This window comes from Nannospalax galili, unplaced genomic scaffold (assembly GCF_000622305.1).
Source record: "Nannospalax galili isolate Female #2095 unplaced genomic scaffold, S.galili_v1.0 scaffold299, whole genome shotgun sequence".
NCBI lineage: Eukaryota > Metazoa > Chordata > Mammalia > Rodentia > Spalacidae > Nannospalax > Nannospalax galili.
The window spans coordinates 3,146,383-3,160,743 of NW_008343973.1; the positions used below are offsets into that span (position 1 = coordinate 3,146,383).

The 14,361-nt window shown below is 41.8% G+C and overlaps 1 protein-coding gene across 3 annotated transcripts in view; it reads right to left on the bottom strand.

Moving 5' to 3' along the window:
- The window catches only part of Tgfbrap1 (transforming growth factor beta receptor associated protein 1), a 55,954-nt gene that overhangs the window by 23,965 nt on the left and 17,628 nt on the right, over nt 1-14,361 (bottom strand). For all 3 annotated transcript variants that reach the window (XM_029567021.1, XM_029567020.1, XM_029567022.1), the window contains exons 2-3: nt 9,475-10,176; nt 1,932-2,126 (exon numbers count right to left, since the gene is read on the bottom strand). In XM_029567021.1, coding sequence (XP_029422881.1) covers nt 1,932-2,126; nt 9,475-10,176 — 897 coding nt within the window. The remainder of the gene's footprint in view (nt 1-1,931; nt 2,127-9,474; nt 10,177-14,361) is intronic.

A 14,361-nucleotide genomic window follows, 5' to 3' on the forward strand; every position in this document is an offset into this window, starting at 1 on the left:
TAAATAAATAAATAAATGTAGGAAACACAGTCCAATGAAGCTATAGAGTTCCATCATGGAACATCAAAACTTCATTGAAATCTTTTTTTTCCAAGTTAGTTTACATAACCTAACATTTTAATGTAGTATTTTCAACCATAAGACAATAGTCCATGCTTTCCTTCCACCCACATACCAACAAGTCTTTCCATTCACTAACACACTCCCACCGTCCTGCCAACTCTTCTTGTCCATGACCACCACTGTAAACCTTGCACACATGAGACTCACAGGTAGCCCGTGGAGATGTCACGGACCTAAGCCTAGCTCCCACCACTGAGCTTTCAAATGAAACCCAGCTCCTTCTTAAGAGCTTTCAGTCCATCATTATCTGTGCACAGGAATTAATTAATTGATCTTTCTGTCTTCTGTTATCCCAACTAAAGTGGTTTTCTTCTGTTCCTCTCAAGTTCTGTCTCTCTGCTTAGTACCACTCTTTCTAGGAGCCTCACTGCCCCCATACAAGGTGGGTTACTTCAGCCTCTCCATAACCATAACCCCTATGCAAGTCTGCACCACTCAATATATAAGACCTCACAACCTGGGAAAACAGTCAACTCTCTATATTTGCAGATCCCATGTCCATAGCTTCTGAATCTATGGGTTCATCCAACCATGGACTGAAAATATTTGGAAAAAATTACTGTGTCTATAATTAAACATGGATAGAACTTTTCTTTTCATTATTCCCTAAACAATAAATGAAATAACAATTATGTGAATAGCATTTTACATTACATTAGGTAGCCTAAGTAATCGAAAGATGATTTAAAGCCAACAGGAGGATGTGTGTAGGCTCTATGCAAATACTAAGCCATTTAATAGAAGGGAACTGAGCATCCATGAATTTTGGTAGTTAAGAGGGATACTGCAACCAGTCCCCTATAGGTACCAAGGGACGACTGTATTTTTTATTCCAATTCATGTGTCAGTGCTCCAACTGGGACCAGACCCACCTCATGAACCTGCATATAGCCAGGTTGCAGCCTAGACTTGTCCACCCCCTATATACACCAAGGACTGCAGTCATGTTGCACTCTTTGTGGAGTCTCTTGTCCAAACTGCATACCACATCTGCATGGCTGACACATATACATACTTAAATGTCACCCTCAGGAAGGCCTCCCTGTTATGTCTAGGAAAGTTCCCTTTCTGTATACCCATGGTGCCTTTCCCATCTCTAGTCAATGTATGCCACTATGGCTCTTTACTAAAATGTCTGCCTTGCCCTTAACCTTGCCAGGCCTGAAGCACAGAAACAGTATTACAATCATTTGTATATCTTCTTTCTTTTTTTAAAAAAGATCCATTTTATTATTTATTTATGTGTATGTTTGTGGGTCTGTATGTATATATGTGCACATGTATATGTGTACCCAAGGAGGTCAAAAGAAGACATCAGATGCCATGGAGCTGGAGTTATAGGGAGTTGTGAACCACCTGATTTGGGTACTGGGACCTCAACTCCAGTCCTCTGAAAGAGCAGCAAGTGTACTCAATCACTGAGCCATCTCTCCAGTCCACATTTCTATATCTTTCATACTCAGCATAAGGCCCAGTTCCCAATGGGCCTTTAATAACATTTACTGTTAGAAAGATCACAGAAGGTTTGATATGTGAATTTCTTTCTTAAAGATTTACTTTTATTTTATGTGCATGAGTGTTTTGCCCATATGTATATATGTACACCATGTGTGTGCAATGCCAGCAGAAGCCAGAAGAGGGCATCAGATCCCCCAGAACTGGAGTTACAAGGGGTTATGAACTGCCATGTGGGTGCTGGGAACTAAACCTAGGTCCTCTGCAAAAGCAGTATGTACTCTTAACCACTAAGCCATTTCTCCAGCCCCAGATAACACAATTTTTGTTAAGATTTCCATGTCAAAAGGTACCTTCAAAGTCCTGTAGGATGTGACCTTCCTTAAAGGGTAGGGTCTGTTTCTGCTGCTGATCCAACATGCTGTGAACCGTAATGAATTCGTCATCAAGTGCTATGACATACGGGAAGCTAACAGCTGCCCCAATCACATTCTCTGACCAATGCACAGGAGCACGCTGGGAAATCCCTGCCACAGTAGCAAACATGCCTAGAAAAATAGGAAGAAATAGTTGAGTTGTCTTCAAATAACTATGGGGTATTCTTTGCCAAAGATGTGACTGGATGTAGATAAAATAACACCTCCAACCTAATTCTCATGCAGCCTTATATTAAAAAAATAATACAATACATTCAAATGCAAAAAAATACGTAGGGCCTTATCACTGTGAAGAGAATTACTGTATTCAGAATGTATATCACACCTGCTTCTATTTATAATTGAGATTTTTAAAAAATGTTTCATTTAACCTACATGCCCATCTATAAAGGACATTCCCTTAATATAGGAAAAAGAAAACAGTTTGGGGAATAGTGTAAGGTTTCTTCCCTATCCATTCCTTCACCTGGCTTGCGTCTCTTGTCTTAGCTCTTCCTCACACATCTGGTCAACACATTTACTGAGAACCTTCTATGTGCCAGGTGCTTAACTCAGTGTCAGAATTTCGCTATGTTCAGAGGTGAGGTCTCACCACTGATAATTGGTTTTATTCCTTTATCAGTATAAACTGTAAGAATGCATATATTCTATAATATACAGAACTGGTTTTTCGATTCAAGACAGTCTGTTGTGAAGCATTTGTCATTAATAACTGCTACATTGTGACAGTTAACCTATATTGTACATAAGGCACTAATATTAAGGGTTGCCAAAATGAACACTTTCAGCAAGTGGCATGAATCCGATTTAACTTTAACTTTTGAAAGCATCATGCTGTTGCTTGCAAATGATTAGAAGTCATTGCAGCAGACTAGTGATTTCTAGTACTAGAGGGTAGAGTGGGGCAGGGAGGCAGACACATTTGGACAAAAGAGGAGGGGCCAAAGGCTCCATAGTTTTAGGCCTCTGGCAAGGCAGCATATACTGGCAAGAGCATGAGGCAAGACAAAGCCATTCATCTCATAAGCCAGGAAGCAGAGGAAGGCCCAAGTCCCACAATTCTGCTCAAGATCTACCCTAGTGACCTAACAACTTTCTACTAGGCCCCATCTCCTAGAAGATTCACTGGTTCCCAAAAGCTACTCAAAGGACTAAATTTCTAACACAGGGACCCTCTGGGGGACACTCATTGTGATCATAGGAAACAGCAATGTCCAAGAATACAAAACAGCATCAGAAACTTGGGAGGGAGCAAAGCACAGCTATGAATGAACACCAAGATGTGGAGGCCAGGTGAAAGGGAGGAGACAGGACCAGCATAGCTGGCTCTGTGATACCACCTCCATCCAGGCATGTGGTAAATGCAAACTAAGAAAGGAGCAATTGTGGAGCCATCCCAGGGTTTCTGCTGAACTCCTGGTGGAACAGCAGAACACCATGACAACACAGATACCCACAACACTGCCAGTGAGTCACTACACTTACCTTCTTCAGGCTGGGAGAGTCTGTGGAGAGTAAGTGCAGAAGCCCTGACTAGTGTTTCTGACATGAAGAAACCAGAGGTCAAGCACAGAGGATTCTGCAGAAGTTTCACTTCAGTAAAGGAGCAGAGTGCCCTAATTGGCAGATGAGGTGGCCAGGTCAAGCCAGGGAAGTGCTTGCTCACCCCTTAGGAAGAGGGGTAATAACCAGACTGCTGCACGCACACCCCGACTAATATTATACTTGCTATGCAGGCAATGAAGTCTCTAGTTTTTACACTAAGGAAAGAGCCCAAGTGCTGTCGGTATGCAACATAAGGGATGGCACATCAACCTTTAAAACCACTCTTTTGACTGTTCCCCTTCTAAGTTTGAGCCCAACCCCTGATCTAATTCCTTAGTTGGAGAAGGACCCAAGTGACATAATGAGTAGTTGAATTATTTCCCTTGCTCAAGAAGCATCATTAGGGTTACAAAGTATTATAAAAATTTTGGCAAACTTGCCTTTAAAAAAGTCAAGAACAATTTCTTATGACAGGAGTGGTCACAAGTTATCCTCAGGGAGAGACAGAACACAAAATAAAAAGAGATAGGTTTCATCAGGACACCGCTCTGAGATAGTGTCTTCTAGGACAGGGAAGCCGCACCCTTGAAAGCTGAATAATATGGTTGCTTGAACAAGGGCTGCATCCTGACCACACCAGCCCACATACAAACATGGACGGAGGAAATTTCACAAGGCCCTACCCCTAGGTGAAGAGCTGAAGGTTCTGAGAGAGGGAAACTCTGTCTTTTCCAGTGTCCTACTCTGATAGGTTATCTAATCCCAAGTGGTCAGTCCTAAACACATGCACATACAAGCAACTCTAAATGGACTCAGGTTCTGTATATATAATATACATAAATGTGTATATCACATACTGATTTCATATATATATAACACTATAGAAGAGGTCATGAATGTGAGAGGGAGTTGGGGAAGGTAGGTGCTGGAGATAGAGGAATGGAAATGATGTAAATATAGTGTACTTATATAATTCCTGTATGAAATTCTCAAAATTGTTTTTTAGAAATAACTTTTGTACTTAAAGGTGCATTTATAGTCTTCATAGTCATTTGTTTGAGCCATCAATTTCTAGAGCCATGTAGTGAAGCTGGTGATTACTGTGCTGTTTGTACATTCTATAGATATATAGGGTATACATAAACGATCTTACTTACACTCTTTCGATTTGCTTATAATTCTATGTTACAAGGAGAATGATAAGTAGGCTGGTTCATTTAGCATGATATGCTCATGTAGCCGAGACAGAGTAAACATGGCAAATGAATCCAAAATATGACAGACTGTCCTTTCCCTTCACTCTAACACTATGACCAACAGAGGAATATGGGAATTCAATGTTGTTCCCAAGAAGCCTACATAACCACAGCAGTTAGGGATGGGCTAGAGGATAGAGAGAATGAAACAGGAAATCTAGACACACACCCAACAGTATCAGGAATTCAGCATATATTAAAGGTAGCCACCTAAACAAGTGAAGCACAGAAGGGCTCTTCAAGAGTTCGTGGGCATAATGGAAAGCCATATAAAAAACATACGACTGAATCTGTTCTTTGCATGGTAAGACATGCGACCATAAAAGTAGTATCAGAAAACACAGATGATTTTGTCTGTTAACCTGTCTATAGTTCCTAAATATAACTCAAAATCAAGTAATAAGTTAAAAGATTGATACATTAAACTATATAGAGCTATGTAAAAAATATTTTGTGTTCTGTATGAAATACACAAAAATTCAATAAAACATTTAACCCCCCCGCCAAAAAAAACCCAAAGTGAAAAGAAACATACATATTTAACTTTTCTTTGTATGTATGAATGCTTTACAAATGGGACCTATTACTTGGTTACTTCAAAAATACAGATGCTTTATTTGGGAGAATGATAAATTAAAGGCATGATTTCAATTTTTTTTACTTTCAGCTAGGACTTTTTATTGAGAAAATAATGATTTTTTTAATATTTTCTGTTGGAGCTAAAATACAGACTTCTTTAAAACAGATATTAGTTTTATCTGAGAATCAATGTGAAGTATTAAGACTTCTAAGATAACTTCTCCGGATTTTAAAAATGTTAAAAATCAGTTCTTGATCCTAATATAAATATGTCATTACTTACAGAATTTAATGAAAAAGTGACTACAAAAAATATTTTTGCCAGTCAAACGTTAGAAACAGGTATCTGAAACTTGGGTAGTGGGTAAGCTGGCATCTTGAATACATAAAGAATACTAAAGAATTCATAATAGATGATTTGGGATAAGGGGAGTTCAATGAGTGGTTCAATCCTCAGCACCTGAAAATAAAAAATTGAAAACATGCAGAATAGGCAATTCCTATTAATCTAAAGAAATGCAATAGACTCAAACATAAAGAATGGTCTATCTTGTTACTTGGGGAATGTGACAAGCTGGCAAAGACACAAAAGCTTGGCAGTGTACTCTATCGGCCAAGCTGGAGAGAAAGGCACTGCCATAAGTCACTGGAGAAAATATAAAACAGGACACTCATCTCCAAGGGCAAATACGGTAACACCAAGCAAAGTTCACATCTATTCGTGCTTTCACGCAGCAATTTCGCCTCTAGAAAGCCTTGCCATAAATTTGCTGGAAGACAAAGTAAAACAAAACACAAAATGTTAAGTCCCTATTACTAGCACAAAACTGGAGTAAACCCAAATGCCATGGAGTAAATCCATGGGCAACTGGCCAGATGGACCACGATACTGTCACAAAGCAGAACAGCATGCAACTATTAAAGGAGGGCTTTGCCATAGTAATGCATGCCTGTAGCTGAAGCTATCTGGGGAGCCTGAAACAGGAAGGTTGCTTGAACCACAGACTTCAAGGCCAGCCTGGGTAACACAAGGCCCTTGTCTCAAAAAAAAAGTGGCGGGGGGGTACATGCTGGAGAGATGGCTCAGTAGTTAAGAACACATACTGCTCCTGAAGAAGACCTGAGTTCAGTTCCCATGCTCACATCAAGGGGTTTACAACTGCTCATAACTCCAGCTCCAGGGGATCTGGTACCGTCTTCTGGACTCTGCAGGCACCTGTACTCCCAGGTGCACATATCCACACAGAGATACACATATATACACATAATTTAAAAAATAAAATAAACCTTAAAAAATTAAAAATCAAGGGGGCATATTTCCACTTGACACTACAAAGTAGCTGCCTTAACATGTCAACTTTAAAAAGCATGTGAAGAGGACACTATTTGGCCAAAAGAAAGAGGGAGATACACATATTTACATAGTTGTAAATTTTGTTCAAAAGTGAAAGGATAAACCTAAGAATTAAGGCAGCAACTAGACTAGTCCTCTTAGGATTATACCTTGAAGAATCCATTTGCCATGGATATTTGTAAATATTTATATAATGAAAAGTAAAACTAAGATGATTTTTTATAATCTGAAAGAAAAATGAAACAAACAATCCAACTGCTGATCCAGCTGGTGGCATAATCACACAGAGCAAAACTACTCTACATGGTTTTAAACACAATTATTTTTGATTCCTAACATCCTAAAGACAAAAAGAACCAGCAGCAATCAGGCTTTTTCCAGTCATCACATTGGATGTGTGGGCGGGGCAGTGCTGGTGCTGCTACTCTGCTCTGTACTGTGGGATCCATCACAGGAGCAATTACAGGAGGATGCAGAGGAGGGGAAACTTCAGTGAGGCTGAAAGGGAATACAAAGTATGGAAGGATGCATTCTGCCTACTCCATCTTATGATGGAGCTATCCTAAAAGTGTGGACTTCACAGCACTCAGGCCATGCTCTATAAACAGGACTCTGGAGAGGAATGGCTTGACACCAGATCTGGTATAAAAATACATAGAAAGTAAAGTTTTCAGATTTCTAGAGACACAGCCAAGTGGCTGGGGAATCTGCTGAGTAGCTCCCAGCAAGCACCACTGGAGCTCAGCGTATCATAGATGTTCAAAGGGGCCATGGATTTACAAGAAGACTTATTAAAGGCATTCCAGGAAAACAGAGAGACCTTACTGTCTCACCCGGACTTCATATAAAGTGCCTGGGAGATGATCAAGTGGTTGAGGAGGACAAAGTCTGCATTCTAGGTAATATGTGAGGGGGAAGAATGGATAGAAATACAATTTGCCTGTTGTCAGGCCTAATGATAGCACAGATCTAGGCAATTCACCAACAGCCATTATCATCACATGAAAGGAGAAAGGCATGTGTCCCCTGATAGAGTGCCACTGAGATGAGGTTTCTTGCTTCCCCCCAAAGCAAGCACATACATGCCTTAAATCTCTTAATTATCTACTTACAGGAAGCAGAGTCACAGGGGTCAAAGAGGCACACTGAACAATACTATGGGGCTAAAATTCTACCCAGTGGGAAACTATCCAATTTTTTTCAGCAAAATATTAAGGAAAAAATAAAAAGAGGAGGAAGAGTCTAAAGAAAAATGAAATTTAACAAATCTATCAACCAATTATAATGTATGAGCCCTGATTCAAAAAGTTGGGGGAAAACCTCAGAGATATTTAAACGTGTGTGTGTGTGTGTGTATGTGTGTGTGTGTGCGCATGTGTGTATTTGTGTACCTCTATTACATATGATAAAAGGAGGATATAGGAGAAATTTGATACGCCTAGATGGATTGATAGGAATGAACTACTGCTAACTTCTTGAGTCTTCAAAAGTATTGTGATTTTTCATTTGTATACATGTGTCTGTAACTTGGAAACATATTAAAACATTTACAGATGAAACACTACGTCTGAAGCTGCTTCAAAATAATCAGACTGAGGGAAAGGATGGGCAGATGAGCGAACCAACAGGGGCCACAGCTAGGTGAAGGACACACTGGGCTTGGCACGCATGCTCTTCATGATATATGTTTATATACGCTTTCTGTATGAAAAATTCTTCAGTTTTTGAGAAAAAGGGAGATTGGGATAAAGCATTCTTTTTCACTTTTTTTCTTCTATCAGGCCATGAACAGATATGGAGGAGTCTTGGATACATATATTATACATATTATACATATTGTTGAGTAAAAGAACCACTTTGAAGCCAGGCATGGTGGCGCACGCCTTTAATCCCAGCACCCGGGAGGCAGAGGCAGGAGGATCTCTGTGAGTTCAAGGCCAGCCTGGTCTACGTAGTGAGTTCTAGGACAGTTGGGACTGGTACTACGGGAGGCCCTGTCTCAAAAAGACCAAAAAAAAAAAAGAACCATTTTGAAAGGCTATAGCTTAAGCTCAAATTCTGCACAAGGTAAACTATGAAGACAGTTATGAGAGTTACAAGATTAGTGGTTACTAGATGGTGGAAGAGGGGGTTCAGAATAACCACAGTGAGTTCAGGGGACATTTAAGGCAGAGAAACCACTCTATATGATACTACAGCAGTGATTACAAATCAATGCACATTTGTTTAAACCTCTCAAATTCACATCTCTAAGAATGAACCCTAATGTGAACTTGACCTTTATGTACTGATGATGTGTTAATGAGGGTTCACTGCCTATAACTAATGTCCCACTCTGGTGGGAGATGGTGACCCTACATTCACAATTTGATGGAGTGTCAGCACACATTGGTCATGCAGGTCTGCCAGAGTCTGGTCACATGTCTCCAGTGCTGCCATACACTCACAAGTACAGTCATGTGCTTCATAACATCTTAGTCAATATGATGGTGAACTAGATGTGACTGAGGGTCCTATAGATTACGAGTCACCTAGTCATATAACTATCTCAGCTAACTGAAAGATAGGACAAAATCACCTAATGATTTATGCCTTAGAGCCCTGTCATTAAGTGACACCTGACTAAAGTTTCGCTGCTGAACCCTCACTCTCCCACTTGGGGTGTATCTAGGAACCCCAGGACAGCATGCAGGACACAGGTGCCATCAGTGCAGTCCTTCCTCACCCAGGCCTCCCGGACCAGCCAGTAGGAACTCTTGTCTGCCTATCCGCTTGACGATGGGCTGCTTCTCCTCACTACAGTAAGGAAACAGGTCTTGGGAGAGGCCTGTGCTGTAGTTCAGGATGATATACTGTGTGGTCAGGGCCAGGCACAAGAAGTGACCATCCACAGCCACAGCAAGAGGCTGCTCTGGAGTGGATACTTCCTTGACAATCTGTACGCGGTCCTCATACACCAGAAACATCTGAATGGTCCTGCGCTTCACAGAGATGATGCACACTTCCACACAAAAAGGGTCCCCATTCACGGGGTTCTCATTCAGTGCAAATGCTGTGGCCCCTTTGATACGGGCCCCTGAAGGGACTGGCTCTAGGTTCAGCATGTTGACCAGAGTTATGGAGTTGTCACAGAGCACCAGCAACCTATTGAGGGCTGAGGCTGCACACAGCTCGTTCACAGGCTTCTTGAAGCCCAGGTATCTGTGCAGCTGTTTGGTGGCAGTGAATGTAGCTGTCCCTGTAGGCAGAACCTTCTCCTCCAGCAGGAAGTGGTAGATAAAGCAGTCATTGGTGCCAACATAGAGGTTTCTGCCGCAGCACTCCACACATTTGATGCTGACATGCTCTTTGTCTCCCATTAGCAGCTCCCGTTCCACCACAGAGACCAAGGTGAAGGCCTTGATGTTCATCATGTCTACTGGGTGATCTGTGGGAAGGTAGATAGAAAGTTTTAGTCTTAGAGAAGGGAGTAAGGAGAAACATCAGTACAATAACGACGCTGATTCCCCACTTGTGATTTCAGCTAAAGATTCTGACACCATTAGAAAACGGAGAGAAAAGATTCGCCCACGACTTGCCTCACTAGGCAGCTGGGAACCCAGAGAAAGAGTACACACAGATGTGCTTAGGATTATGTGCCCATCCACTCACTCCCCACAGAGCTGGGAGTTAAGCAGAATTTCCCCATTGTTTAAGGCAGACACATGGCAGGTAAGGCACATCGCACACAATCATTGGTGGACAATGTAAGTAGGTATATTGCTAAAAAAGCGAAAACCGTCCTCATCAATCTTCCTTTAGCTTCTATGGCTACTTGCATTTGTGTTTAAGAGAACAGTAGGATGCAACTTCAAGACTCCTCCCAGTGAGGCACGTGTGCCCATCATAGCTCCCTGTCTGTCTCCAAGAATAACACGTTCATCATGAATAGCAAAGATGCGCCTCAAATCTCACATCTTTCATGTGGCACGAGGAGCTATTTGGTGGGTTTATGTGTGAGTCACTGCTGTGGCAGTTACTAGCAACCTCACTGGAAGAGAGGCCACTCTTCACCCTGGTCTCCTCTGACATGGACTTAACACAACACAACACAAAGTCAGAAGGTGCAGAATAACAAAACGGTTTCTCTTGGCTTCTCAGTGGCTAGAGGGACAGGAGATCAGCAGCTTCAGAGGGAACACCAGGACAGACAGAAGTGACAGACAGTAGTCAAGCTAGAGTAAGAAAGCTGCCTCTATCACTTCAAGCTGCCCAGAGAAGGAAAAGGGTCACCCCATGAGAGATTAAATTCCAGTTCTTTGACACGGTTCAGTAAAGGTTGGAAACCTCAGAAATAAATACCCAGAAAAGAGTTATTTCAGGGAAAGCAGGAAGTCAGATAGAACTTCGCAATTTCTTATATCTCTGGCCCAGGGGGCAGACTGCAAGAGACTGGTCCCTTCACTGAGTCAACAAACTCTCCAAGACGGAGGGCCTCCCAGGCCAGGGTTGATAAGGCCTACTTGTGGAACTAGCCAACCCTTCCTATCCATTCCCATCACCTGAATCAAAGTCCGAGCGTCTCCCCTCAGATTTAATCTCCAGGGCTGTGGTAGTGGGTGGTAAAACAGCTGGGGAGATGAGGACCTGTAGTGGTTTGAATAAGGAAGTCTCCAAAGCCTCCCAGTATTTGAATACTTGGCCCCAGCTGGTGGTGCTGTCTATGAAGGTTTAGGAGGTGTGGCCTAACTGGAGGAAGCATGTCCATGCCACTGGGTGCAAGCTTTGCCAGTTCATAGTCCTGTCCCATTTCCAGTTCCACGCCCTGCTTCCTGTGCCTGCCTGAAGATGTGTGTGCTGAGCTTTCTGCTCTGGCTGTCTCCTGCCGCCATGCTTTTCTAGCCATTATGGACTCTTCCTCTGGAACCGTAAGCCAAATCAACTCTTTCTTCTGTAAGTTGCCTTGGTCATGGTGATCTATCACAGCAACCAAAAGATAACTAATACAGGACCTGAGTGTGAAGACTTTAGAAATGGGATCAGTGCCCCTATCAAAGAGGCACAAGAGAGCTTGAGTGTCCCTACCACCCTGTGGCTAGAAGGTGCGTCTGTAAAGATGACCCTAACAGACACTGATGATGATCCTTTGATCTTAAGCTTACCACGCTCTGTAACTGTGAGCAATACGCTTGTTTCTATTGTTTGCAGATTACTCAGGGTATGGCACTGTTGTGGCAGTACAAAGAACCCTTGGTTTTTCTAGCCTCAGTTTCCACATTTATGAAATGAATGTAAAAATAAGAACTCCTGCTTCAGAGGATGGAAGTCTAAGTAAATCTTCTCAGGTAAGATATCTACCATCTGGTATACAGCACTCTAGTTGTTGATCTTACCATTAAGACTGATTTCTTCCCTGTCTTGATGAGCTCTACCACTCTCAACCCTGTAGTCTTTCTTTCACTCAGATACTGGTCTCTTACCCACCTCTGCCAAAGGACAGAGGGAAACACAAACAAGGACACAACACAGCATGCAGTGGTGTGTGCCTACAATCTCAGAGCTCAGGAGGCAGAGATGGAAGATTGCCACAAATTCAAGGCCAATCAGGGCTACATAGTAAGGGAGGGGCGAGGAGAGGAAGCAAAGGAAATAAAAGAAGGAAAGAAAAAGAGAGTGAGAATGGAAGGAAGGGAAAGAGAAGGAAAGAAGGACAGGAAGGAAGGAAGGGAGGGAGGGAGGAAAGGAGGGAGGGAGGGAGACAAGCAAAGGAAGAAGAGGAGAGGAAAAGGACGATAGGAGGGGAGGAGATGGAAAGAAGAAGGAAGAACCCACTAACTCCTGGCCTGGTGGTACAAGTCTCAGTCCCAACTGCTGGGGAAACTAAGGCAGGAGGACCACACATTCAAGGCCTGCCTAGGCTGAATGAAACCTCAGGGCCCCAGGGACAGTTGGAAGAAGAACCCCTAAAGGCCTCTGTAAGTAATGTCTGTCACAGACTTTCCTCTTTGGCTTTTTCTTCAAAACCACTATCTATTCCACAGGACCAAACAGAATTACCAGAACCTACCCGGACAACTTTTCCATTTGATCGTTAATGAGTAAAGCGCAGATATTGAAATGTAGGCTTGGAGACATCTCAGTAAAAGCTGAAGTAATACAAAGTACTTCTTTCCTTCATTGGTTGGTCAATCAGGACTGTCTTTTAAAATGGCAGGATAAAGTGATCCTGCCACTTAAAATATGAATTGTATCTTTTGCTTTTTGGAAAGAGTACAGAAACAGGCTTCAGGTACCCACAATCAAGCTCTTTTTATTCAACTTCTTAAAAGCATATTGTATATATAATTCTAGCTCAATTTTCTCTTAGCACAGAGACAAACTAAACACATTTGCAGTGAAGAATATCATATAAAGAATCAAATACTTCCTATTTGAATAGTGATGAAGGGGGATGGCAGGGATGGAGGGAGGGAGAGAAGAAACTGTAAGGAAAGCATGTGGCTTCTGAAAAAGTCATAATTCTATGACCTAAAAACAAATGCAATATTGTTTCACTACCTGCCACTAGTCACTTAAGTCTTGCTAATGGTAAATTTCCTAGTAGAGTTCTTTAAATAAAATAATCTAATGCTGCTTCCTTTTTTCTTCCTGTTGTTTGAGATAGGGTCTTCTATGGCCCAGGCTGGCCTTGAACTCCTAAACCTCCTGCTTCTATTTTCCAAGTGCTAGGATATTAGGTATGTGCCACCACATCTGGCTAAGAGACTGCTTTTGTAATTAAACAATAGTTCATAAAAAGAAAAATTAGGGGAAGGCAAATGAAAGATGACCACATAACTTAGAATGGTTTATCCTTTTAAGCAGCAGAAGTGTTCTCTCCAGGAGCTAGTTCACAAGATGAATTTATGTAGCTAAAACACAAATCACAAAAAAGGTAAATGGCAGGCTGCACCCCTGCATTATCCTTAAGTCCTTACTGGAGCTTGAATCAGAGGTTTTAACACAGAAATAAATGTTCTGAAGATACAGGACCCATCTCTATGGTATGGCTTGAACTTATCTAAAATTATCTAAATTTAGGGCTGGAGAGATGACTCAGTGGTTAACAGCACTAGCTGCTCTTGCAGAGGACCAAAAGAGAGAAAGGAAGGAAATAAGGAAGGAAGGACAAGAGAAAGAAGGGAAGAAAAAAGGAAAGAACAAAAGAGAGGAAGGGAGGAAGGAAGAAAGAGGGAGGACCACACAGTGGCTAATAATCATCCATAATTCCAGTTCCAGGATCTGACACCCTCTGGACTCCATGGGTATTGCACACATAGGTGTATTTACATACATGCAGGCAAAACACTCATACACATAAAATAAAAATGAGTAAATCAGGGGTTGGAGAGATGGCTCAGCAATTAAGATCATTGGCTGGTCTTGCAGAAGACCTGGGTTCAAATCCTAGCACCCACATGGCAGCTAACAACTGTCTGTAACTCCAGTTTCAGAGGACTGACACCCTTTTCTGTTCTCTATGGGTATTGCACAACATGGGTGCACTTACATACATGCAAGCATAACATATATAAAATAAAAATAAAAATTTTAAAATGAATAAATAAAAATTTAAATAAAATAACCTAACTTT